The sequence below is a fragment of the Equus quagga genome, chromosome 2 (genome assembly GCF_021613505.1).
Source record: "Equus quagga isolate Etosha38 chromosome 2, UCLA_HA_Equagga_1.0, whole genome shotgun sequence".
Lineage (NCBI taxonomy): Eukaryota > Metazoa > Chordata > Mammalia > Perissodactyla > Equidae > Equus > Equus quagga.
The window spans coordinates 152,475,350-152,502,852 of NC_060268.1; the positions used below are offsets into that span (position 1 = coordinate 152,475,350).

Below are 27,503 nucleotides of genomic sequence, written 5' to 3' on the forward strand. Positions count from 1 at the left end.
ATTTCCTAATCTTGTGAGTACCTCAAGAATAAGCTTATAAAAATATGGCTTTATAAAAGGAGGATACTGAATATGCTCTCCAGGAAAATAAATGTCTTGGGAATGCGCTATGCCTAAAATATAAAAGACTGTAATAATCTAATTATTTTCCACCTTAAAACAGTCATTTCTTTTTTCTACCTTAAAAAAAAAAAATCAACATTTTTCTTTCAATTACTGACTAAAAAGCATTTTAGCAACATAACCTGATGAGTATGTATAATTTTTGTATTATGATATTTTAATCACTTCCAATCTGAACTGTTTCCCCTCCCCCCCAAAAAACAGGTTAGCACTGAAGGTATATAAAGCCATTAAAGAATAAATGCTGGGACACTGCCAGAACAGTAGGGAACTGGAAAGGTGCCAAGATTATCAGGCAGCAAGATGAAATTTCAACAAGAAAAGAACTCAAAAAATTTAGCTAAATTCATTCCATTTTCTTTGTAAATGTCAAGATATTACCTCAAAGTCTTCCTAAGATCACAAATAAAAAGAGTGAAGAAAAAAACAACCCTCTGCATAATCCCATGATTCTATCCCCCATTGTATGCTGGTGATAATCAAGAAAGATCTCCGATTAAACAAAGAGGAGGTCAGTGAGCAGCATTCTGCAGGAAGGATGGCCAGTAATGCTGAAGGAACCTTCCGAGTGCCTGGGGATACACAGGATGTTCCCACGGGACAAACATCTAGTTTCAACATCCAGTTCTTAGTCATCTTTCCCTCAAAGTTGGTTAACTAATTAATTATCACAGGAAGAGGTTAACATGGAAGCTATAACTAAAACGTGACTATAATATAGAGAACTGTCTTCCCTCACAGCTTGTGGAATTCGTTTTACTCCCTTACAGTCAACGTCATTTGTGTGTGTGTGCACCTGATCACATACATGGTATATATGAACACACAGATTCTTTTAATTTACATAAAACATTGTATTAGCTGAAGGTGCACAACATAATGATTTGACATATGTATGTATTGCGAAATGATTACCACAAAAAATTTAGTTAACATCCAACACCTTACAGAGTTACAATTTTTTTCTTGTGAAGAACTTTTAAGATCTACTCTCTCAGCAACTTCAAATATACAATACAGGATTGTTAACTCTAGTCACCATGCCGTACATCACATCACCAGAACTCAGTCATCTTGGAACTGGAAGTCTGTGCCTTTTGACCACCTTCACCCATTTCACCCACTCTCCCAACCCCACGCCTCTGACAACCACCAATCCGCAGAACAGATTCTTTTGACGGAGGACAAAGCAATACCAGTACCACAAAGAGGTCCACAAATGTCATACCAGGACCCAGCTTTTAACAAGATTATCATATCTTACTTATTCTACAGCCTATCCTGTAGATAAAGGTAGAACTATCCAAAAAAAAGTCAATGGTAAGTAACAGAGAAAGGAGAAGGGTCTGACTCATACACTACTGGAAATGTTTCCACAGTGATTAGTACTTAAGCCTTACATCAGCCCTGTGAAGTAACTAGGGAATTACCTCATTTATCAAGCAAAACCTGAAACACAAAAAAAGTGAGTTACTTGTACCTGTTTCTCTCAAGGTACCTCTGCCTGGACTCAGTGTCTTGAAATTGCTCTGAGGTGAGAACATAAGGTGTGGAAACCCAAAGAAACAACAGAAACAGAGAGACAATCCCGGAACAGAAGGAAGCCCAAAGACTTTCAGCCCTCAGCAATACAATAACAGCAGCAGCCACCACGCACTGAGCATCTGCCATCCACCTGACGTTTACCCACATTCAATCTCTGAATCCTCCTTACAACCCTCTAAGGTAGGTATTACTTCTGTTTTGCAAATGAGAATGTTGAGAAGTAAAGGTTAAATAATTTGGCCAGAGTAACATGGCTATTAAGTAGGGGCACCAGGATTCATACCAGGACTGACTGACCCCAAAAGTCCTAGCTCTTCCCATTCCCTGCCTTGTCTCCCATGTAACTGGCTCTCTCTTACCACCTAATAACAGACCTGCAATACACTTGGTGCTTTACACACACGACGCTACTACAAATAACTACTCTGAAAGATATACCCATTCTACAGAGGAGAACAGGAGGTTTAGAGAGGTTAACATGCCTTCCCATGGTCACAAACAAGGGGAGCAGCAGCACAGAGACTTCACCCAGGTCTCTCAGGCTCTCAAGTGCATGCCCTTTCCATTTACCATGCTATTTCCAAAAGTTCTTTATTTTCTAGCTATTTCACACATGCTAGAGACTCTATCATATGGTGATACCATTTATCTCTGCCATTGAATGCAAGATCGTGATGAACTCATGAACAGGGGTATTAATCCTCATTTTACAGGGGTTGGAGAGCTTGGGGAACTAGGCCAAGGTACAGAACACACATGCGGCAGAGGGAAGACTTAAGCCAGTCTGCAGACACTCCAGTGTGTACTCATAACCAGTAAACTGCGCTGCCTGCGGGACACTGTCCCTCCATGAACAGCCAGAGAAACTTCCAACAGAAATGATTCACCCAAAACCTTACTTTGTCCACATCACAGTCTTTTCCAATGAACCTAAGCTAAAAAACGCCAATTCCCAACATGAATGAGAAACTGTGGTATGGAAAATAGTGCTATACACAAGTATTAGGAACAGAAAACTAAAAACGAAATCAATGAGGTGCTAAGTTAGGATTTGAGGAATAGTCAAAAGGACTGAAATCAGACTCCTGACTTTATTTTGGCATTCCTTATCAAACAACAGAATGTAATTTCTTAAGTTCCAATTACTATATTTTTCTGACTTTGAATCACTCAAAGATTTACTCATGAAATCCAAGAATTTCAGAACTTACCACACATTATCCCCAAGGCTGTGCTAAATACCGCCATATATCCAAAGTAAAATGATGTCTGAAATAAGCCATACATCCTGAAATAAAAAAATTATATATAATATATCCATTTTTACTTTCAACATAATGCCTTAAATTCTGGTATTTAAATGGCAAATTTAGTTTCTTAAATACAAAATGAGAAAATGTCTCCACTTACTTTGTTTTGAAAAAATAGTAGTAAAAGGAATACATGTAAACATAGATTGCAGTTGATGCAGCAGAGAGAAAACTTGTCCATTGCCTGAAAAAAAAAAAACCTCTTGAATGAATGGCACTGAAACAAAGATTTTAAAGCAAAGAACTTTATAAAATCATCCTTTGAAATTCTGTATACTTAAAAACAAATGCATATATATGTCATTTAAATATATCAACAGGGAGAGAGCTTAAGAACTGGAAGGAGAGATCCTGAATTTTGTCAAATTCCCTGTTCTAAGTAACCTTAGTTAAACCATTTCCGTTTTGAGATCTGTCTCTTCGTGTTTAAAATGGAGCAACGCTTCCTCATAAAGCTCCTTCCACATCAAGCACTTTGTAAAAATATTTCTAACATAGTAACCCTCATTAACACAAAATTTTTGTGTGTGACTGATATTATTTTTCCTTGAAAATCTTCATCATTTTGTAACTGAAAAAAACTCCCTCTACTATCCTAAGTACCAAAATTTCTATACAGATCTTTTATTCTACTTTGTACACTTCAAATGGAATCTTAATTTAAAATATTGTGATCCCCAGAGGTTCTTCCCAGAAATAAGGACTTACCACCTATAATCCTCTGCATTTAGTAGAAAGTATGTGCACACGATGGTCACACAGACAGTCACGATGCACAGGATGACCAGCACCAGCATCATGAAGCCATAGACGTAATAGATCTTATATGCCCAGAAAGAGGTGAAGATGAAATACCTAAATAAAATGAAATAAAGACAGAGTTTTCTAGTCTTTATTCTTGAAGCTCACCCTGCTCTTGCTAAATCTCACATACATCTTAATTCTCACTTTTTCTCACTAAAATCTCAGTATTTTTCTTTCAAGTAACTTCCAACAGTTTCCCTTACCCTTTTTCATCTATTAAATCCTCTGAAATCTTCTCAAAAATATTTCCTTGGATAGTCTTTCAAGAACAGATTCATTACTAGGGCATTCATCTCTAAGCAAACTGAATAAATTAAAAGCTTAAAAGAGTAAAATGTGGAAAAGAAAAATGATAATAGATAAAAGTTCATATTTATAAAACAAAGTTTTCCTTCATTCTTTCATTTTTTCTAGATATAACACTAAGCAAAGTATTCTATATTTTATAAAACATCCCATTAAACAAAAAATAGGTTTGATAGAGTACTAATGTATAACATTAGGAAACTAAAAACAATTAGGAAAATAAAGCCTAAAAAAGCTTCATGTTATTTTCAGAGGCAGTAAGAGAAAGGGCATTAATATTTTACACTGAGAAAAAGACCCTACACTCTAATTCCATTACCCAAGTCATCATTAAATTAGAAAACAGTCTTTAAGCCTCTTTTCTTTTTCTTTTCTGTTTGTTAGTTCACTTATTCATCACTCATTCTTTCAAAAGATATTTACTGAGGCCCTCCCACATATCAGAGAAGCAGTGATACGAGAACTGTGAAGATGGCAGTCTCTGCCTCAAGGAGATTACTGTTCAGTGGGGAACATCAGTGAAGGGGTGATCATGACGCACTGTGACATGCGCTTCACCAATGTACCTAAGAGGGTCATCTTACATGTTTGGCTGGGTGGGCCATTGTGGGGGAGGGGTAGTGGGAAGAATCAGATAAGGCACATCAGGGGTGGGGGGCGCTAGAAGAATGTTCCAGGCACAGAACAGCAAAGACAAAGGCTCACAACTAAGGGAATTCACCGTATTTAGAAAAACTCAAAGTAATTCAGTAGGGCTAGAATTTCAAATGAAGGTGCGAGAACTAAGAGATGAGGTTGGAGAAGCAAGGAGGGCCAGATCCTCTATTATGAAGGTCTTAACGGCTATGTTATGGGGTTTGGACCTTACCTCAATGAAAATGAGAAGTCTTTAGCAAGGAAGTGACATGATCAGACTGATACTTTTAAAATATCACAGTGGCTACCAAGAGGAGAATAGGTTGGAGGGTGGTCAAAACAGAGAAGTTAAAGATACAGCAGAGAGGCTGTCTAATGGAACAGAGTACCTGAGAAAGCAGGAAGAGATGCGATCCAGAAGGTATTGGGGACAGGAGTAGGAGGCAAAAAAAAAAAATAGTTGGAGGTCAAGTCAGGGTGAGAATACAAAGCACTATAAGATTGGAAGCACAGAAGTTCCTGAACTGGCTTTATTAAACCACAAGCTAGAGCAGCACACACTCCAACCCCTCTAAGGTACTGACTAATGCCCACAGCACACTCGCAGCTGGTAGCTGACCACCAGGAATGGCCCACATCTTTTTCAGTTGTACTTGTTAAAGTGTAATCAGACAACTTAAACGTTACGTAAACCAATAAACATGAGAGCAAAAAGGATGTGTGATTTCTATGAAAATTATGTCGTATACTTTGGAAAAATTCACTAAGGTGAGTCACTAAGAAAAGTTATAAAATTAGGTGTGGGTGAGACAGCTATAAAAGGCTGGGGGACAAATGTACAAATCTAGAAGGATTCTGTACTTAGAATGCCTCAGACAGGTCTTTATGTCTTTCTCCACTTTAAAAAGGCTAGAAAACACAAGATGCATTATGAATGTCAAAGAAAAAATGATGGAAACATCAACTAGATACAAATCAAAGACCTTGGCTCTATATTTAAAAAAACAGTGAAAGATGTACCTTTATTTAATTTAAAATAGAATATTATGTATGTATCTTTTTTTATAATTCCCTTACATGAGTCAACTTTTCCAATTAACCAAGTGTCAGATCTAATCATGTCTGTTAAGGAGGCGTCCACTGCACAGGAGAGAATCAGCAGTGGGGCATCCGGAAACGTGTCAGGGCATTTTGAGTGGTCACCGTGACTGGCATTTCATGGGCAGGAGCCAGAGGTGTATGACCGCAGTTCTTGAGAAGGTCCCAAAGAACTGCCTTGCCTAAAATGGCAGAGCATTCCCATCAAGGGACATTGGAACAGGCTGAGAAAAGGAAGGCTTATGTTTTGCAGTGATGACTGCAGATATGAAGCATGGTTACTGGGCACAAGATGGCATATTTCCCACAACCAAACATATACATACTTTCCAGTAGGTCTCAGTGAGAGAAGACCGGGAATGACTATGCATCCAAGAATGTCAGGCTCTAGACTGACTGATAGGGAATGGTTTACCTAGTTCCCTGGACTCTGAGAAATATTTAAAAATACAGTAAAAACCAGTAACTCCTTACAGCCTGTATGTGATTAAAGGCTGGTCTAGCATTCTCTAGCACACATGCTTTGATTTCTAAGATCTCCTGCGAGGTGAGAGGTCTAGAACATGATACAAAAAGGTATAAACTTCACCTGAATATCTGAGAACAGAGTAGAAAGCTACCTTTAGATAGACTACATAGACCCCTTTCTGGAAGCAATGGAATTAACAGACCAACTCAGTTAGATGTCTTCCCATCTGATGATTCTAGACCTATCCTAACTCCTAAATTCTCTAATTACAACTAAGTCCGTCAAAACACAAATACATTGCCAAAACTTACATTTCAATAAAGATTGAGCCAAAAGGTAAAATTCCTCCCAGGCAAACAATAACTGCAGGCTCCATGAACCTGGAAAATATTGAAATTAACAGTAAACTTTTAGTATGATTTTCATATTATATTACATAAATCCTGATACTAGAAAGCAGATGCTTTCTACTTAAAATAATCTAAAGGATAGAAACAAACCAGTAAAAGGAAAAACAAAAATTCAAAGAGGCACAATACAGAGGTGGAACTTCAAATTAGCCACAGGATATGGTCAAAATTCCTTCCGTCATTAAAGGCTGAGATAAGAATTTGGAGAACACAAATTCTTGCCAGTGGCAGAGCTCAAGAAAGACTCAAAGTGTCTGCTCCTGCTTTATAGCTCTCAATAACTTCTAAAAACTTTACAGGCATTTACTTACAGAAAGCCATATGGAAAGAAAATAAATGTCTTGAGATCCCTATCTGAAATAATGTTTCCCAAATTGTAGGCTTGCCACTTCTTTGCTCATGCTTTCTTTGGTTATTTCTTTTCCTATGAATTATACAGTTAAGGTACTATGAGTTCTGAGTTATTATGGAGCGAAAGGATGAGTAAAAAATAAAATTCAAACCTCATTCATGAACGCAACAAACATTTACGGATTGCAACTGGTAATTCTCCACCTGGAATGCCTTCTCCGGTCTAACCCTCCTCCTGCAAGCTCAAGGCTCAAGTGTTCTCCCTGTAAAGCCTTCCCCAAGTCTCCGGGAAGAGGTGGGTCCTCCCCCCGTTCTCCCAGTGCCTCTTGAATATAACTGCATGGCAGCACCTACCCCACTAGACTGCACTGGCTAATTACATACATATCATATCTTACTAGATTATAAACCCCGGCAGGCAGAAGCTATTCATCTAGTTATTCCCAGTGCCCAGCACAGGATCTGGCACATAAAGGATATTAGACTACTATCTCTGGAAAGAACAAACTAAAAAACTGAGAAGATAATCAAAGAGTTTGAGAGCTGGAAAAAACCCCATAAAAATCATTTAATCTAGTCTTCCCTCCTTTTACGGGAAGCCAAGACTGACAGAGGTTAAAAATGATCTGCCCAAGGTGACACAGTCAGTGAGAGCCAGATCTAGCATTCAGATTTTGGTTCCCATGTAACTATATAAAGAAAATGAAGATACACACCAGCCTTCCTACATCGAAATGTGACCCATGCTTAGCAAAGTCACATGCTGTTCCTTCCTCTCCTCCACTAGCCCTAGTGACCTGGAGGAACTTCTGTGATTTCTGATATGCTTGTCCTTTAACCTTATCCTCCCCAGTAACGAGTGAAAGAACATCAGGATATCAATGGGCCTTAACTGTCTAATCTTGATTTGAAAAAGATAATTGACTTTAAAAACTAGACTACCAAAGTGCTCACGAGCACCAATTTAAGAAAGAAAGAACATGGACAATTCCTGAGGCTAGCACAGATCACTCTCGTTTAAACCAAAGGGGCTATTTTATTTAGCCCCATTTCTGTAAGTGTCTCCATACCTCCAAGTCTACAAAAAACTGTTTGTATAAGTACCTGAACATAAGTTATATTTATAATGTGGTAAAATATCTAGGAACAGAGGCTTTTCAATATATATCCCTTATTACGAATACAGAGAGACTACTGTACAGTTATTCTAATGAGATGGGGAATGTAATAAATGTACAGTAAGAGCGTTCTATTTTTGTCTGCTAGTAAGAATAAGGAAAGGGGCCGTCCCCGTGGGGTAGTGGTTAAGGTTGGCCCACTCTGCTTCAGCAGCCTAGGTTCGTGAGTTTGGATCCCAGGCACGGACCTACACCACTTGTCAGCCATGTAGTGCTGGCAACCCACATATAAAGTAGAGGAAGAGTGGCAGATGTTAGCTCAGGGCTAATCTTCCTCAGCAAAAAAAAAAAAAAAAAAAAAAAAAGACTAAGGAAAATAAAGAATGCAGAATAGCATAAATCAGCACTAACATATTCAATTTACTAATTTTAAAAGGCAAAATATACAGACAAGTTCACATTTTGCTCAAATTTGAATTACAAAAATTAGAAATATAAACATACTAATGACATCTCATTTTATGCCCAAAATTTGAAAAAAACAACATCTCAAATTAAAAATCCACCAAGAATCATAATTTTAAAGCTGACTGGTCAAATGAACTGTAAACTACGTATACACTATTGCAGTAGAAGACTCTCTTCGGCTGTTAAACAGAAATACTTGTCATCCTTTGTCAGGATTAATCTTGAATTATGGGACGTCCTTGAGAAAACATTTTGTGCATAAAATGTGACAGACTGCATTTGAGAGATTCTATACTCTCCCAGAAGTGAAGACAAAGAACATAAGACAGTAAATTATAATTGGTCTCAATTCTAATTCATCTCTCAATTGGTATGATATACATATGGTATCAACCTGTGTGAGTATTGTTTAGAACAATAAAATATCTGGAAAGGAAAATGAAATGATAAGCCAGGGGTTGGCAAACCTTTTCTGTAAATGTTCAGAGAGCAAACATTTCAGGTTTTGCAGGTGGGATGGTCTCTGTCATAACTACTCAACTCTGACGCTACAGTGTCAAGGTAACCATAGACGATGTATGTGAACAAACAGGCATGGCTATATTCCTACGAAACTTTATTTCCAAAATCAGGCAGCAGGTCAAATCTGGCCTGTAGGCTGCAGTAACAAACTGCTGCAACTTCAGTTCCCACCATCGCTACGCACTAAGTGTAGTTATTAAAGCATCTGATTTATCTGTAAATGGCGCCAATAGCCAGAAAGTGAAATAAGGATGTAATTTGTCACTGCTCCTAACAACACAGGTTGAAGGGAAAAAGTAAAAAGACAACTCTTAAATTTAAACTTAACATAGTCATTCTTATAAATACATGCAAAATCTAAAAGTTATACATACATAATAGTCTTAAGAACTTATATATTGTGAGAAACAATCACATAAGATTTAGCATTCTCTTTACCATTTTTTCTCCGGTATAGGACGAGGCACAGCATTGACACGACAAGGAAAGTTGGGCTGACCTGACAGATTTCGGCCAAGTATCGTACCAACTAAATTTAGAGGAAGAATGACAAAAAAACAGATGCAACAAACGGCCACCTGTAAATTAAATTAAAACATGTGTGAGTACTCAGAGAACAATAACATTAATAAAAACAAATAAGAGGGGGCAAAAAAATTTAAACACAATTTGATCACAAAAGAAAACGTTTAAGTTCAATATGGGTTAAAATAGTGTAAGATATATACTAATGAAAGCAGGAAAAGAATGCGCTTTAAAATATTAGAATTCAACTCAATACAAGCTGAACTGCTTCCTTTCTGTAGGTCCCCATTTTTCCTACTCTTTCCCACTGTCTCTGCCATAGTCCTTTTTTCTCCTCTTTCACTTTCAGCTGTCACACTTTTAACATAACCTTCATCTTTTATCATTATAACAAACTTATTTTACCTGACTACACTTTATTGAGCTCTAATATGCACAAGGGGCTTTACCCATGTTATTTCCCTATTTTACAGAGGAAGGAAATGAGACTTAGAGGGGCTAAGTAACTTCCCATGATCACAGAGCTAGTAGGTGGCTGGATGAAAATTTCAATTCAGATCTGCCTGTCTCAAAACCCATGCTTGTTTCTATTCCACACTGTCTTAGGATCTTAACAACAGAGGTATATCTCGATTTACATATATAAGTGTCATTACTAATAATATGAATATTTTTCTGCCAATTAGTAGTTTAAAGGCTTAAGTTATAGAGAAGACCATACAGAGATTCTAGAATCAAAGTGGACAGTTAGGAAAATATTTATTTTTGTGGTTTTTTTTTTTTTCTTATATAAATCTGGGTACTCAAGGACACATACTCAAGCTCTTTTCCAGCCAGCATCCAGTTCAGATCACTTCACTCTGAACTCCTATAAAATGGAGTAGGAAGAAATCACCTGTAAGATCTCTTTCAACTACACATTTCGGGGTTCTAATAAATAGAAAGTAAAAGTGAGAGAAAAGTTGAATGAAAATTGTAAAGAAATTGATTAAGAAAAATGAAGAGGTGTAGGGTAGCAATTCACAACGATTACATGAGAAGGAAAGAACCTATTTTGAAGCAACGTTAGCCAAAACTACATTTTCGTTAGATCCTTTTGTGAATGTGCGTGTGTGTGTTTTTAAACAAGCCAAGGGGTATCATCATCTTCCTTTCAGGAAAAACTTGCATAAATGTAAGAGACTTAAGAGTTCTAGAATTCCATTTTAAAGATCAGATTTAGAAACTCAAATTATTGGTGTCTCAGTTTCGAACTATTAATAACATGAATTTATGTTCATATAGTATAACAAGAGTATGTGAAACATGAAAAATAAGCAGGTGCTAAGATACTTTAAACATTAAATTATATTGTGAATTACATATATATGTCTCATACATATCTGGAGGGGTGAATTCTGTCTCAATTTTTGCTACTTATTGCTTTCTTAATTATTTATAATTATTATAATTGTTATATATAATTATTTTAATTATTAATTTAAGAATCTTAATTACAAGACTCATAAATGTTAACACATTGTAATAGAGACCCATGTATTTTCCTTTTAATCCACCAGAACTCTTATTTCAAGTAACAAGTGAAGAGAAGCTGAAGAGAACACTCCTATGTGGGATGACACAGTCTAGCAGAGTGTTTGCAAACTGTCCCATGGAACCCTCAGGCCCCGCTGAATAGCTTCAGGAATTCCAGAAGTGTTTGATTTGAAGAACCTTTGGATAATAGTTTTTTTAAAAAATATTTTTAAATATAATAAAAAACATACAGACTCAAATGAGTTCTATACCAAAGATTACTACAATGGAGAGACCACAGGCAGGGTAACTCATTTGCACGCAGCCCTCTATCTCGCCGCTATCTCTGTGTACACACTTGGACTTGTAAACTGGTCATTGATTAGGAAGGTTTACAATGCTACGCTGGTCTTTTGTTCTCCTTCCCCTCTGCCTGACCAACTCAGGCCTGCACATATTTGCTCACTAAAAGTTGTACAAGCAAATGCACCAAGCACATGTGTGTCACAGGCAATTAAGTGGCAGGTGAAGTGAGGGTGTCTCTTGCCTTGTGTGCTCATTCAAAGCAGAACCGTCAAAAAGGAACCTATAAACAATCTCATCAAGACATTACCAACTGGTTAGCATTTGTTTAATTTTCCCCCTTTTCTTGTCTAACTTTTTTATACATGATAAAAAATGTGAGCAGTTTGTTAGAAACTGTTACTGACTGACTGAACAGTGAAACCAATTTCTTACTCCTTTATGTTCAAGTTCTGGATGAGCTTACTTGAAGAATACTCTGAGATAGAAAGGCAAGCTGTTAAAAAAAAAGTCACATGGAACTAATCATCCATGAAGTCTGGATTTTTCTCAATACTGATATTCAACCAAATAAACCGGTTTCTGAAGAAGATATGACTGAACTGTTATTCACACCCCTTGATATCAGATATGTATTCATTACAACTTTATTGCTCTCATTAAATTTAGGAAGTTAAAATACTGAATTTGCAAAATTTATTTATACTAACAGAATCATGCTTATATCTGTTTTCTATATTGGGCTTCCACATTAAGGTTTCATTTTAAAATGAAATTTAGCAGTCAGGAGTTAAAAAACCATTACTCTAATACACTGGTGAAAACTATGGAACCCAAACCAATATAGAGCCCTCCCTTAGGCTCCTAGCAGCTGTTCATGCATCAGTGGTGAGTGAAAACAGGCAATGGGGAGAGGAAAGACCGACTCCAGCTTGACGGCCTTACCCATCCACAATAAGAACAAGTCAGAAACAGGTCTGTCTATCAGTACTTAAGACCCCAAAGATGTACCAGCTGCTCAAGTCTTCTCAATCTCAGTCACACATCAAGAATGTGGCTATTACTTATTCTATCATTGCTTCCAGGCTTTGAGGAAATCTTTAGGCCTTTCAGGAAATCTGTGGTATGAATGGAATGGAAAGGGAAAATGCAGCCTAAGATGGGCTACTTTGGAATGCTAACAGTTATCAATTGCATTTAGGGTGAAAGAAAGGAATTGCTCCTAAGTAAGGTGATACTCAGGAAATACATTGTCTTGTCAGCCATTGTGTTGATGCATTTCTTCAACACTTGCTCAGAGTAGATGATTTTTATCACTCCTTTTCTACTTCACACATTTTATGCCTTTATGTCTATATAAGAATTATTTAGCTTCAATTTTAGCATTTCGAAAATAGGACCTAATAATCGGGGCATTGCCAACTCAAACACAAATGCTTGTAAAAAGCCTATCTATTTTATCAAATATTTTCAATATGCTAATAAATAACTCCCCATTCTGTTGCCTGGGCCACTTCAGTACTATAATAGAAGAAATGCTGGATTTGAAGTTAAAAACTTATTCTATGAAGCTAGCATTATCCTCATAACAAAATTAGAAAAAAAGACATTATAAGAAAACTACAAACCAATCTCTCTCATAACATAGATGCAAAAACAATAAATTCTGGCAAACTGAATCGAGCAATATATAAAATGGGTAACACATCTTAACAAATTGAGATTTATCAAAGGAATGCAAGATTGGTTTAAGATTCAAAAATCAACCAATACAATTCACCATATTATCAGACTAAAAAAAGAAAAATAATAAATCGTCTCAAAAGATGCAGAATAAGCCACTGCAAGATCCAACCTCCATTCGTAATAAAAAACTCTCAGCAAACTAGGAACAGAAAGGAACTTCATTAACGTGACAAAGGACAACTACAAAAAAACTATAGGTAACACTGTACTTGACAGCACAAGACTGAATACTTTTCCCCTAAGATTGGGACTAAGACAAGGAAGCCTGTTCTCACTGCTTCTATTCAACATTGTACTGGAGTTTCTAGCCAGTCTAATAAGGCAAGAAAAAGAAATATCAATTAGAAAAGTAGAAGTAAAAGTGTCTTTCTTTACAGACAACATAATAATTTATAAAAAAATCTTTAGGAATCTACAAAAAAGAAATCAGAACTAATAAATGAGTTTAGCAAGGTTGCAGGATGCAAAGCCAATATACCAAAATGAATTGTTTTTCTATACACCAGTAACAAACAATCAGAATTTGAAATTATAAAAATACCATTTAAAATAGCATAAAAATTATGAAATACTTAGGGGTAAATTCAACAAAAAGATGTACAAAACCTAAACACTAAAATCCATAAAACTGCAGAGAAAAATTAAAGATAACTAAATAAGTTGAGGGATATACTGTGTTCACTAATCAAAACACTCAATACTGTTAAGACGTCAATTCTTCCCAAATTTGATCTATAGAGTCAACGCAATCCCAATCAAAATCTCAGCAAGTTTTTTGTAGAAATTGACAAGCTGATTCTAAACTTTATATGGAAATGCAAAGAGCTTAAAAAAGCCAAAACAACTTTAAAAAAGAAGTGATTCCAAGACTTACCATAAAGCTACAGTAATCAAGACAATGTGATATTAACATAAAAACAAGGCAAATGAATCAACAAAACAGAATAGAAAGTCCAGAAATAGATCCACATATATATGGTCAATTGATGATCAATAAAATTGCTAAGGCAATTCAGTGAAGAAAGAATAATCTTTTCAACAAATAGTGCTGGAACAAGTGAACAAGGCATTAACAAAACAAAACAAAACAAAATCCTCTGTTCCTTAACTCATATAATATACAAAATTAACCAAAGATGGACCATAGAACTTATATTTAAGAGCTAAAACTATATAATTTCTAGAAGAAAACATACGAGGAAAGCTTACTGATCTTTGGCAAAAGATTTTTAAATAAGACAGAAAAGCACAAACTGTAAAAGAAAAAAATCAATAAATTGGACTTCAAAATTAGTAACTTTTGCTCTTCAAAAGATACTCTTAGGGGCCGGCCCCGTGGCCGAGTGGTTGGGTTCGCACGCTCCACTGCAGCGGCCCAGGGTTTCGCCAGTTCAGATCCTGGGCACAGACATGGCACCACTCAACAAGCCATGCTGAGGCGGAGTCCCACATGCCAAAACTAGAAGGACCCACAACTAAAAATATGCAACTATGTACCTGGGGGGCGCTTTGGAGAGAAAAAGGAAAAATTTTTTAAAAAATCTTTAAAAAAAAAGATACTGTTAAAAGAATGAAAGGACAAGCCACAAAATGGGAGAACATACTTGCAAAATATGTATAAGACAAAGGACTAGTATCTACAATATATAAAGAACTCTTACCACTCAATAAACCTTAACCTATAAAATACAGGCAAAAGATCCAAACATTCATTAAAGAATATATATGAATGGCAAATAAGCAGACAAAATATCTTCAACACAATTAGTCATTAAGGAAATGCAAATTAAAACCACAATGAGACACCACTACACATCCACTAGAATGGCTAAAATTAGTAAGACTGACCATATCAAGTGCTGGAGATGATGCAGAGCAACTGGAACTCTTATACAATGCTAGTGGGAATGTAAAATGGCACAACTACTTTGAAAAAGTTTAGCAGTTTCCTGAAAGTTAAACGATCATATGACTCAGTCATGCCACTTTAGTTATTTATCCAAGAGAATAAAAAACATATATCCACACAAAGTCTTGTATATGAATACGCAGAGCAGCTTGATTTGTAATAGCCCAAAACTGGAAACAATCCAAATGTGCATTACTGGATAAACAGATAAAATATTTTGGTATGTTCATGCAATAGAATACTACTGAGCACTACAAAGGAACAAACTATTAACACATGTAACAATAGCAACAAATCTTAAAAATAATTTTCTGAGTGAAAAAAGAACATACTGTGTGATTCTATTCATATGAAACTTTAGGTAATGCAAACTAATCTATGCTGACAGAGAGCAGACTGGTGGTGAGCTGAGCATGGGTAAGGGAAGGAAGGAGGAGGAAAAAAGGGATGAATTAGAAAGGTACACAACAAAACTTCCGGACTTAATAAATACCTTCCTTTTCTGATTGTGGTGATGGTTTCCCAAATACACATATATAGCAAAACTCATGAAATTGTACACCTTAAATATATACAATTTATTATATGTTAATTATACCTCGATACAGTTATAAAATCATACAGACAAAAAAAAGGCATAAAACATTCTCTATTTACTGCTCTCAGAATAAAGCTAGAATTCCTTTTGGCAGAAAGGAAGGAAAGAAAAAAAGACCTAAAAACCCCAAAACAAATCATCACTACCACCAGCACCACCACAACAAAGAAGAAGTGATTTTGAGTCAATTACTACATAAGAGGCCTGTTTTTTGCTCTGTAAAGCAGGGATAACGCCTATCGCTAGCTCTGCCTATCTCTTTGGGTTCTTCTGAAAACAAGACAAGGTAAGAGGCTCATATGGAAAGTGCTTTGTAAACCACAACATGCTACACAAACGTATCTGTCCTTATAATTCACCTTGTGATCTGGCACATCATTTCAGTCAGTTGAGATCATTTTACATGCTGTCTTCATCATTCCACATCACTAGTTTCCTCCCTGGTCTTGCGTCCTTTTTCAATTTAATCATCAGATCACTATGCATTTATAGAAGTCATTAACAATTATTTGAATAGATCCAAGTGAATAATATCTGTCACACTCTACTGAAAGAGAGCATGCGACATATTATGGGTAATATCATCTCAATACTTTAATTCTATAATTATTTAGTTACATGTCTACCTGACTGTACTATTAGCCCACATTTCTCCATCTTGTCCAATTCAAGATATAATACTTTATCTGTACTCCTTTGTTCTTCTAGTCTATTAAAACCTATCAAGAAGGAGAAATGAAGTTATTCTAGAATTTTTGTTTTAATGAATCCATAATGGCTCCTAATGTTCATTACTTCTTCCTGTGATTTGAAGAATATATTTTAATAACACATTCACATCAAGTTCACCACGTTTTGTAAGGCAGAATCTACTTTCTTCCTCTTCCTTCTGGAGAAGTAAATTTGTCTATCCAGTTTTACAACACTTCTGCTCTCTTACACAATTCAAACATTATTTCCCAGTATGATCTCTCGGTAACCCTAAAAGATCATTTATGTGAGCAACAAACTGACAACTAAGGTGCCTGGGTGCTCCTGGACAATCAACCCCCTCACCTATCTCAGGCTTCACTTCCCTCTTATCAGGAATTATTCTCCTCTTGTCTTTTCTTATTTGACGGTTATTCTACTTGATGAAAAATAAAAAGGGAAAGAATGGGATAGAGCCATTCTTCTTATACTCTGTTACATCACTGATCCCATGTAATACGCCTTTGGTCTTGTTATGAAATTAGCTTTAAAAAATCCTTTTGTTTGCCTTAGCATTTGTAAACAGTTCACATTAGGTAATGGAGTTTTCCTAACACTATTTTTATAGACCTTTATTATTCTTTTACACCTGGGTATATTGTACTCTTTTCACAGTCTTTGAGAGATCACCAAATAATACCTATCCATTAATCTTGGCCACCATTTGTTTCCTCACTGTGGCAATTTTTGATTATATATCATGAATTTCATTTTTTAGAGTCTCCAAATCTCAAGCCATTTTCCCAGTTATGGCCCAAGACTTGGATCATGAGAGAGTATGTCCCTAAATATTTGTGAGAGCTGATCTCCTAAAACCCAGGGCATATTTCTAATGTTGTTCAAGATTCTCCTCCCAAGGTAAAACAGACCTTAAGACGGCAAATACAACATGGCTCACCCACAACCCCTACTACATCTCCATCAGCTACTCCATCCACTGCGAGACAAAATCGTGAAGTGTGGCAAGTCAGGGATTTATCAGTGCACGCTGAGCGGTATAACGTTTAGACTAGAAAGCTTATTAGAGCCTATGCTGCCTTGCCTCTGAGTTTTGGAACTCTGTACCTTGGTTCTTTGTCCCTTGAAAACCTAGGACAACATCAAATTTAGGATTCAAGATGTACAGCCCACGAATGACTTCATGCCTAAAACATTTTTGAGAACATCCTGGCAAATTCTTTCTCATTCCCAAGAAACTCTCATTGGACCAAAAACTCTGGGTATAAGACCTAAATCATTCTTGAACAAATTCCCAAAAGAAAAAAGATTTACCTTCCCAGAATCAATCTACTTTCAAGTACACGCTCTGCATCCTCTGTAGGACCTCTGCCAGAACACTCCAACTTCAGGAACAGGTGCACTCATGTTTGGACAGCCTCGACCCCAAATTTCATTGAAATGCTCTCTTACGTCTGCTTGTAATACTTGCTTGACTCTAGGCACCATGCCTTAAACCTGGGACACTAGACATCAGCTTAGATTATCACTACCATCCTCTACTTACGTTTCTTTTATCTTTATTCAACTGCTAAGACTGAAGATTGTTCAAGAAGTTTAATCAGACATGTATTTAATGGCGTTTACGTGAAATTGGGTGCACATGAGCAGAGAAATTTGGGTCCAAAGACAAACTTCGCCCACTTTCAATCTTATCTCAGGCTAGTTGTGCTGACAAGAGAGGTATTCTGATGAAACTCCAGATCCCAAGTGGGCAAAATCTCTATTATTCTGGTGCCTCTGTAGGGCAAAGCAGAAGCCTGAAGTCACTTTTACTAAGACTGGTTTAAGCCCTCAGTTGTGGAATCTCTGAGAAAAGAGAGAAGTAGAGCCAAGATGACCCAGAGAAAGGGTTTGATGTCCAAGAGGTCAAAGGAATGGGGAACAGAAAGAGCTAAGGCCTAGGGAAGAGCATACAGGAGTATCTGAAGACTGATTTCCAAACTAGGGCATTCAGTTAAGTAGGAGCACCCAGCTGCTCAGACACATGTTTTGGGAGCCTTTTAGCTGACAGAACCATCCCCAGATGCTGGGAACTAGAATCAGGTAAACACTAGAGATCGGATTTAAAGCAGGACAGATGAACTGGTTTAAGATGAAGCCCTGGACAGCGACATATTTTTAAATTTCCAAGTGATTCTAATGTGTACCCAGGATTGAGAACCATGCAGTTTATGAGAAGATACGACCATTTCCTTCACAATGGCAACAACTCAAATAACTAAAAACACAAATTTAAGTAGTTAAAATGCTTAATGAACAGCCAGGTTAGACATTCACCTCAAGTTCTCACATTTCATGTTCTAAACAAGTTTTGATACTTAAAAGGAGAAAAAAATTGTTAGATCACAGACCTGACTAAAGCTCAAGGGCCGCGAAAGCCCTTCACTCAGTACCCCTTCATTCCAAATCAGGACACAGGTTAAGAGCACGACACTGTAGGAGCCTGCTAAGCACCAGCAGTCAGTCTTCCATACACCGAAGACCAATTTTATAAACCTTCTCTGGCTCAGCACAGAGTCTGATGTTATATTCTAATTATTGGTAATTACTAAATTATCTAAAGGCAAATTACATTGAATATTAACATTTAAAACCCCATTTACAAAGTAGTAACATTTACAATTTTAGTGAAACGCAGCAACTTTGAAATATAATTTTCACATCAAATTCAAAACTTTATGAGGAAAATTACAACAGAACCATAATTTTAATTTTTAAAGCACTATGAAAATAATTAATTCAGCAGATCACCTTCAAGAAGTAACTTGATCTATATACTTTCTGAGGGCCTAGAACTACTGTGAAGCAAATTCTTTTCCAGATCTAAATGTTATGAATTACTTTATCCTTTTCTAACCACTATCACTTACTTTGTATGGCAAAAAAAAAAAAAAACCACCAAAACTTGCAATTTTCCAAAATATTCCTAACTAAAAAGTATTAAAAACTTAGTAAAAGTGTATATGCAATGCAAAAAAAAAAAAAAGATTAAAATTTAGAAAGAGATACGTGTTCCAGTGACAGTTCTGTCATTAATTATCTGTGTGACCTTGACCAAATTACACAGTCTCTCTGAAAAGCAATAATCACCTTGCAACTTGCATATGTGTGTTTGCACAAGTGTACATTAAGACTAAAGTCTACTCCAGGCCTAAAGTTCTGTTTCTAGTAAAAAGTAACAACAGGAAGAATTTGGAGACTGTGGGTTAACTTTGCAAAGCAGTAGTATATCTGTGTTTTAGTTTTAATATATTTAAATCATACAAACATTTCAAAGTCTGTGATTACACGTAAGATACAAGATGGGATTTCAATATCTATAACAACATGTTATCAATATTAATATAAATGCTTAATGAGGTTCCAAAAACAGTACATTGTTACTGAAAAAAAAAGTGTTACAGAGAAGCTTCAATTCCTACCACTGCACTCACCTATCACCTTAACACACCTTTGTTTCTTGATGTGTCATTATTCTTCCTCTAAAATACATTCACCAGTTTCTCCCATCTCTGATAAAAAGTATAGTCTTCTCTTTTGTCATACATAAAAGTTGGCCTTTCACTTTACTGGCTCACAGAATCAAGAAAAATTTTCTTCACCTAACTTTCCAAGACTGGGTAGGGACCGGCTGTAACTATCAAAACTCTTAATAAGAGGTACTTTGGAAAGACAGCAGGCCTCAGATTAGAATGCTTATACTTTTTCCAGTTTAAAAGTAAGATTCAAGCAACTTACCATTGTTCCAAAAGGAATGGCTCTTGAAGCATGGTAATAAATGGCTATAAAATTGATGAAGAAGGCAGTGCCACACACCATAGCAGGGATAAGGAATGCCCCAATAAACATCTGCTTTATCCATCTCCTTCCTGAAAGACAAGGGAAACTATGCAAATCAGAGAGATAGATGGATAGGCATATATTAATGTTTAAAAAGTGATTATTTAGTACCAAATTACCTATTTAAATTTTAACTTATAGATCTTGAAATTTGACATCTTAATAATTGTTTCAAAACAATAGCTAATAGGGGCCAGACCAGTGGCACAGCGGTTAAGTTTGCATGTTCCGGTTTGGCAGCCTGGGGTTTGCCAGTTCGGATCCTGGGTGCGGACCTATGCACTGCTTATCAAGTCACGCTGTGGCAGGCGTCCTACATATAAAGTAGAGGAAGATGAGCACGGACGTTAGCTCAGGGCCAGTCTTCCTCAGAGGAGGATTGGCGGTAGATGTTAGCTCAGGGCTAATCTTCCCCAAAACAAGAAAAAAAAACAATAGCTAATAAAGACCAGTCCAGCTATTCAAGTGAATCTAATGGAAACATAGCTTTTGAAGTGAGTGGACTGGAAAAGAGCAATGAACTGTAGTAAGATATTCTGACGTTTTGTCCTAATTCTGCACGGAACTGCTGTGAACTTTGGCAAGTCACTCTATCTTTCTGGGCTACAAGTTCGCCTAGGTAGGTGTTTTCAAATTATTACTTCGAGTTCTGGAGCGTCTTGGAGGTGCCTGTGAAGTCGCTGGTGAAAGAAGATACCAGGTGCCCTGGCCCTGCTTTAACCAGAACCATCCCATTTTCAACAGTTTACACCTTGGAGTTTTATGTAAACTTTCACTTGAAAGGAGGGTTGCGCTGCTTTAAAAAAAAAAAAAAGTTAAAAACCCCTGGGTTAAAAGGTGCCCAAATTTATTCTTAGCTCCATAATTATGATTATAAAAATATATTTAAATTTATTTCTGTTTCAAAAGGAAAAAACAGAATTTACTTTGTGAGCTCTCTCTCAGCAATTAGAAGCATAGATTTATAAATTTTACTATTTCTTTGTACAACTTCGTATTGTCAAAATTTTATAACGTGAGCATCTATTATTTAAATAATCAAGGGAAGGAATTTTTTTACTATATAATCAAAAATTTTAAGTCATGTTCACACTGACGAGGAGAACAACAAGGAGCTACCTTGCTAACAAAGCAGAGTGCACAAGGAGGGGCATTGCCAGAGAAGCATCCTAAGACTGCTTCCGACTAGAAGGTAAAGATTTAACATGAGGCCACTACCACAATTCAGCACCACAAACATAAGCAATAGGGACCCGAACAGAAAGTGCTGTTGGAAAAACAAGCAATACCCTAACTTTTGTTTTCTTCTATATCAAGCTCTTTTTAAACATCTATCTCATGGAATTACCAATCCAAATTTTGACATTCCTCCAGAAACACTCCTTGATTCGGAACTTTCACTTCTATTTAACTTCTTTCTCAGGTAAGTTTCAAGAATCTCTCCTTTCCAAACTAATACCAAGCATTTGAACAACAACACAAAAAGGTGGCAACTAATCAAAGTATTATTTCTCCTATTTCATTCCAAATCTTTCCTAGCATTCTCTTCTGCACTTTCCATTACGTTCTCTCAGATTCAGACATGTATTAATAAATTCCATATTCAACTCTATTCCTCCTTTTCCCTCCAACGGGTCAAAAAGAATCTCATGCACATTCCACTGGGCAGAATCAGTAGCCAAGGCACCTGCATTGTGGTACATCCTACTGCTCCCCGCACCCTTGGGAGACTCTGGTCAAGTTCCAGGCTACCCCTGGCTTCAGATTACGTCTGGAGCATTATCCAGTGCACTGAGGACAACGTGAGGACATTGAGCGCCACTGTTGTTCAAATCTGGAGATACCTCTGAAAAATTCTTAGATTTTCTCTGGGTTGATCTCTACATTAACCCGGTTTCTAGGGACCATTCAGAAAAAACATCAGGACACAATCAGACCTCCTCAGGGCACTGTCAATCAGAAAATAACCTTTAGATTGTATTTGGTAAGATGTGACACTCCTTGGCTTGAGTCTGAACTCTGTCAGCTTCAAGAATAAGTGTAGTAAAGTTTGGCTGGGTGTTAACTTCAATCAGACTAAAAGTAAATTGATGTCCAAGTATGAATAAATTTTCTGTTTTAAATAAATCTGTTTCTGCCATGGAGACTTTTTGAGGTCGTAAACTGTCAAATTCTTAGCCTAACTACTTTCCAGGTCAAATTCAAAACAGAACTTACTTTAGACATCCTCATTTCCTTAGGATGGTAGTCCTGAACGATAAGACTCGTTTCCCATATCTGGACATAGAAGGTAGAAATTGAACAACTACAACAGTCAGGAATTCCTAATGCTACTCCCTCAGGTAATCCAAAGGAATTATCTGTACTGAAGGTCAGACCACAGTGAGTCTGGGAGGACCAATACAAAAAGCAATGGTAAACCAGGAGATCCTGGGGGAACTTTAAATGATTCTATGCTCTGAGCTCCTATACCCTCTAAGTCTAGTCCACTAAAAGAAGGCAGGATCCCCTAATGCTGACACTTAGGATGGGCAGGGAAAATCCCATTAGGAAGTCTCCATCCTTAGGAATGTAATTTTAAGGTCTTTCGACAACCCCTTATTCATAAACTGAAATATGCAAATCTACTTTCAGCATTTTTCTAGACCCCAATTACAGTGAAAACAAAGGAACTTAAAGGTCCTTGAATGCCATCACAGAAAGAAACACCAAGGAGCAGTACCTCTGTATCATCCACGTATCCCCCATCATTTCCAGGTCACAACAGTCAAGACGCAATGGGGTATTTAAGGTGAAGTGCCCTTAAGAAAAGTTTGTGACACAGAATAACAGAAACCTTTGTGCGGGGTCCTTCAATAAATATTTAAGATTCAGCGGAAATAAACAGCTCTCCTTCCTATTCTCTTTCCACTGTCCAGACACTTTATCCATAAGCCACAAAATATGTCTGTGTATTCAGCTGTAAAGCTATATACTCTATGGGGAGGTCTCCCATGGAGCACATCTAGGGAGCTAGGCACCTCAAAGCAAAATAATATCAATAACTTAAATATAATCTCTCCTATATGTCCCTCAGGGCTAACTTCACAGTGGACAATGGAGACAATCTATTAATTATTTATAATTTTAGGAAATAAAATGCAAAGATTTCACAAAAGCAAGATAGGACACACAATAAATTTGGTGGAGATTATGTGAAACGGGATAACAAACGATTTTACAATGGCCGTACTGCCCATTTTAAATTCCAAATAACTCACAGTAAAATATTCCCATCTATAATTAAAGACACAAAGCGATAACCCGTAAGTTACCTCCTTGTCTAGCATACAGACTTCCTCCAAAATAGCCATTCACTGGAGACGTAGCAGCATAGACAAATATGGCTGTACTGAGCATCGATCCCCTCCTAACAAGGCAAACAACATACATGATAAATTAAAAACTACTTAAAGAAAATACCATAGAGTCTATCACATTAACATTAGTTTAATTTCAAAGATAAATTTAATAGGAAAACAAAAATATCATCCTGGACTGCAAAGGACCTCAAAAGGTGGCCTAGTGAATAAATTTCTAGTTAAAATTGCAGTTAAGTGATACTAGGCTGATCGTAATTTTTTTTAAATCTGCAGTAAAATATCATAACGCATTCTAAACAAATATTTCACATTTCTCTGGCAAAAATATTAGAAGCTGACACTAAAATTTTTTTGCAACTCTGTGTGCTAATCACATCACACAGAAAAAGACATTCATCTGTTAAGAAAAGTAATTAGAATATTCCTCTTTATAACTTAACTGCTGAAGATTCTTGCCCAACAGAAATCAAATAATAGTAGTAGAATCATATTAATTCTATTACTTTAAATGGTGAAACACTGAGCCTTTTCATTTAGCTTTCCTTATACTGTTAAAAGTGATTTTTTAAAAATACATAGGTCCACAAATCAACATTAACAGATCAACAATTTCTAATTTCCTCTTCCAATAATGATATCTAGGGAATTCAGACCAATCATCCTGTTGCATAAAACTGGACAAAATATTTTAAATGCCTAACTGCAAAGAGAAACATTAAAATGATAAGTGATAGTATCATTTGCTGTAATATAGAAATGTACTTAACCCACTAACAATAAAGACTATTTCTGAAACTCACCATAACTAGGAAGGTAAAATAAATTCTGTAGATGGAACACATAACCTTGTCAGTTGGAGCTAAAGAATATTGTTGTAAAGAGAATTTACAAGAACATCACCCTAATGTGTGCACTGGGAGGGTATAAAATTTTCACGAATTAACCACCTTGGGAGTGGTAATTATTATTATATTCCACTGTCCACCTAGGCAGAATACAAAGACATCACATAGTCTTGAAATATGTAGACTCCTCTGCCCAAACATGTGTGCTCAACTTCAAGTGGATGCACAATAGTTAAAAGATTGCAATATTTAATATCAATATATAGCTAAACACAAATGTGATAGTAACATAAGAATACGTTATTTCCATGTTTAAAAGATTATGGGTCTCAAAGTTAATCAGTTTTCAAAACCAAATTTGTTTTTTCAAGAACCCTATTAAACTCTGCAAGCACTAACTTATTCCTTCCAGACTATCATTAACAAATTCAGCTCATTCTCTGTTTGTAACTGGGTATATGAAGGGTGGCATAGGCCTAACGATGCTGAAAACTGAAGGGCTGCCGTAGTCTAAAACCCGTCTACTACCAGCCAGAAGTTCTGCACATTAGCAGAGAGGGTTCAAAATGGCTGCTCGTGTGACTGAGAGTCCAAAATGACTACCAGGGATTTAAGCTTGCAGTTCCCAGAGATATCTCCACTAAATGAAGTGTGAACATCAGTCACAGTTCTAAAAATCAGACAAGCCCTTCACCTCTTCATTCATAAATATTCTATGGGCATTTTCCACCCACAATAGACCACTGTCATCTACAGTAGAAAATCTGCTGAGTTAGGTAACTTGTCTTCCTTGTTCATCCCTCCAGGCTGGAGCAGGGAAAAGAAGCTGCTTTACCTACAGTGGCTACCTCACCACTCTCCACCAAAGTCTCAGAGCAGCAGCAGCAGCATTTCACCAGACTCACCCAGACCTCAAACACAACACCTTCTCAAAGTTAATACCACAGTAACAGGCATCCACATTGATGCTAATCCTCCACCTACCTAAATATTTTTTTCTTCTCTGATTGCTATGGTCATCACCAAGGCGAATTCACATATTACATGACTTGCTTTTTATCCTTTAGAATCATTCGTACTCTGGAGTGATTCTGACAAATTTTATGTGCAAGTTTTTCATTTTCTCACCACTTTGTATTTTTATTATCTCTATTTTCATTTCTATAGCATAGCAAATTAAGAGACAAGTTCTGGAGTAAGAATGCCTAGGTTCAAATTCCAGCTTACTAATACCCCTTACTAATAGCTGTGTGATCTCAGTCAAATTACTTAACCTCTCTGAGCTTTACTTTTCTCATCTGTGGAATAGAAATAATAATAGTCCCTTCACAGGGCTGATGTGAGGATTAAAGGAGCTAACATGCATAAAGCACCTAACATGGAACCTCAATAATGTTAGTCACTTTGATATCACAATAATACTCACAGCTTTAGCACTTATGTAAGTAATTAAGAACATTCACTTCAAATAAGCACAACATGGAACAACTATCAATAGTAATGACAGACTAAAATGACAATGTATGACTTGCCTGCTAATACCCTCTATTAGAAGTGGTTTCTTATTTCTAAAAGTTGAAGGTCTACAAGCAAAAGAGCTTCTGCATTACAAAACAAATTGCCAAAATTCTAACACTAACATTTGAGAAAGAACAAAGCAAAGACCTGGGTTCTGGGAGAAGTTCTCCACTCTTATAAGACTGTGATTGTACTGTCAGTGTCAATTCAGTAGCGATGAATTTAATTCAGTATTTAATGTAAAGTATGACTTCTTGGCAGATTTGAAATGCTTTTCTTGTATTTAGGATTTAGTTTATCTGAAATATATTATACCTGAAAATATGAACTCAATCACAAGAACACTGAAGTTTAGGTTTTGGTCAATTATTTTAGAACTTATATGGTAAACAAACTGCAAAGGTTATACAAAAGAAATATAACAGAAACTACAGGGAAATGGCTTTGTTGATTAATATACATTTACATTTCAGTTCGACAAGCACTAATTGAGTACATTCCACATGCAAAGTTCTTTAAGTAGGTACTTTGAGAGTTCAAAGATAAGACCCCATCCTTGCTCTCAAGTTTATCGTCTAGCAGAAGAAACAGAAATTTAGTACAGTTAAATATTGAATATACAACTAAAGAGCCATTCTTTCAGCTACAATTCACTGCTTGTCCACCAAATGCCAGCATATGTAAGAATGAATGCATTAGGAACTGAAATGGAAGTATGAAATACCCCTGGAGACAAGTCTCATTCTGATTGAGGGCTTCATGGGGCGGGGTCCAAAGTGCCTGAATTGTAACTTCTGTCATCCAGGCTCAGAGAATGTTTGCTTCGTTGAGGTCATGGTTCTCTGAGCACAAGGTTATAGGACCACTCATTAGGGACTTGAGATATTTGTGAATGTACAACTTTTTCTTATAACCCAAAGACCTCAAATCAAGAATTTCTTACAACTGCTTTTGTCTGTAAATAAAAAATGGACCAGAAACCATGTAAAGATAGAATAAGAAGTCATCCAATTATTTTTCTAACCTCATGTGCCTCTTCCACCACTCTTTTTACTATTATTTACAATGCTTTCTTTGGCTAGAGAGTCCCCCAGTATTGGAGGTAAATGTGAAGTACTAATTCAGTAACTGAAATCCTTGTGCTTCTTATGAAGATCTAACTGGATCTTCAGCTTTCAAAAAAATGCCTATTCACTTTGTCAAACAGCTCTGTATTGTAAGTAACTGCTCATACCTCTAATGGAACATAACCTTTATAACTAACCAAAATGTTCAGTAAAACTTACTAAAGTTTTAGCATGTAACAGAAAAATATACTTAAAGATTACTGTTCATTATTTAATTTTGCAAGAATGGCATTTATGCCATTTCAATTCTAAGATAACTAAAACAAGCACATATTTAATTATGATTGACGTACAAGTTTCCAATG

The 27,503-nt window shown here is 36.4% G+C and overlaps 1 protein-coding gene across 1 annotated transcript in view; it reads right to left on the reverse strand.

The window, feature by feature from the left end:
• The window catches only part of TM9SF3 (transmembrane 9 superfamily member 3), a 63,813-nt gene that overhangs the window by 6,321 nt on the left and 29,989 nt on the right, over positions 1-27,503 (reverse strand). The window contains exons 8-14 of the mRNA XM_046652334.1: positions 23,661-23,755; positions 20,245-20,375; positions 9,599-9,738; positions 6,603-6,671; positions 3,687-3,833; positions 3,079-3,162; positions 2,880-2,956 (exon numbers count right to left, since the gene is read on the reverse strand). Of these exons, the coding sequence (XP_046508290.1) occupies positions 2,880-2,956; positions 3,079-3,162; positions 3,687-3,833; positions 6,603-6,671; positions 9,599-9,738; positions 20,245-20,375; positions 23,661-23,755 (743 nt within the window). The remainder of the gene's footprint in view (positions 1-2,879; positions 2,957-3,078; positions 3,163-3,686; positions 3,834-6,602; positions 6,672-9,598; positions 9,739-20,244; positions 20,376-23,660; positions 23,756-27,503) is intronic.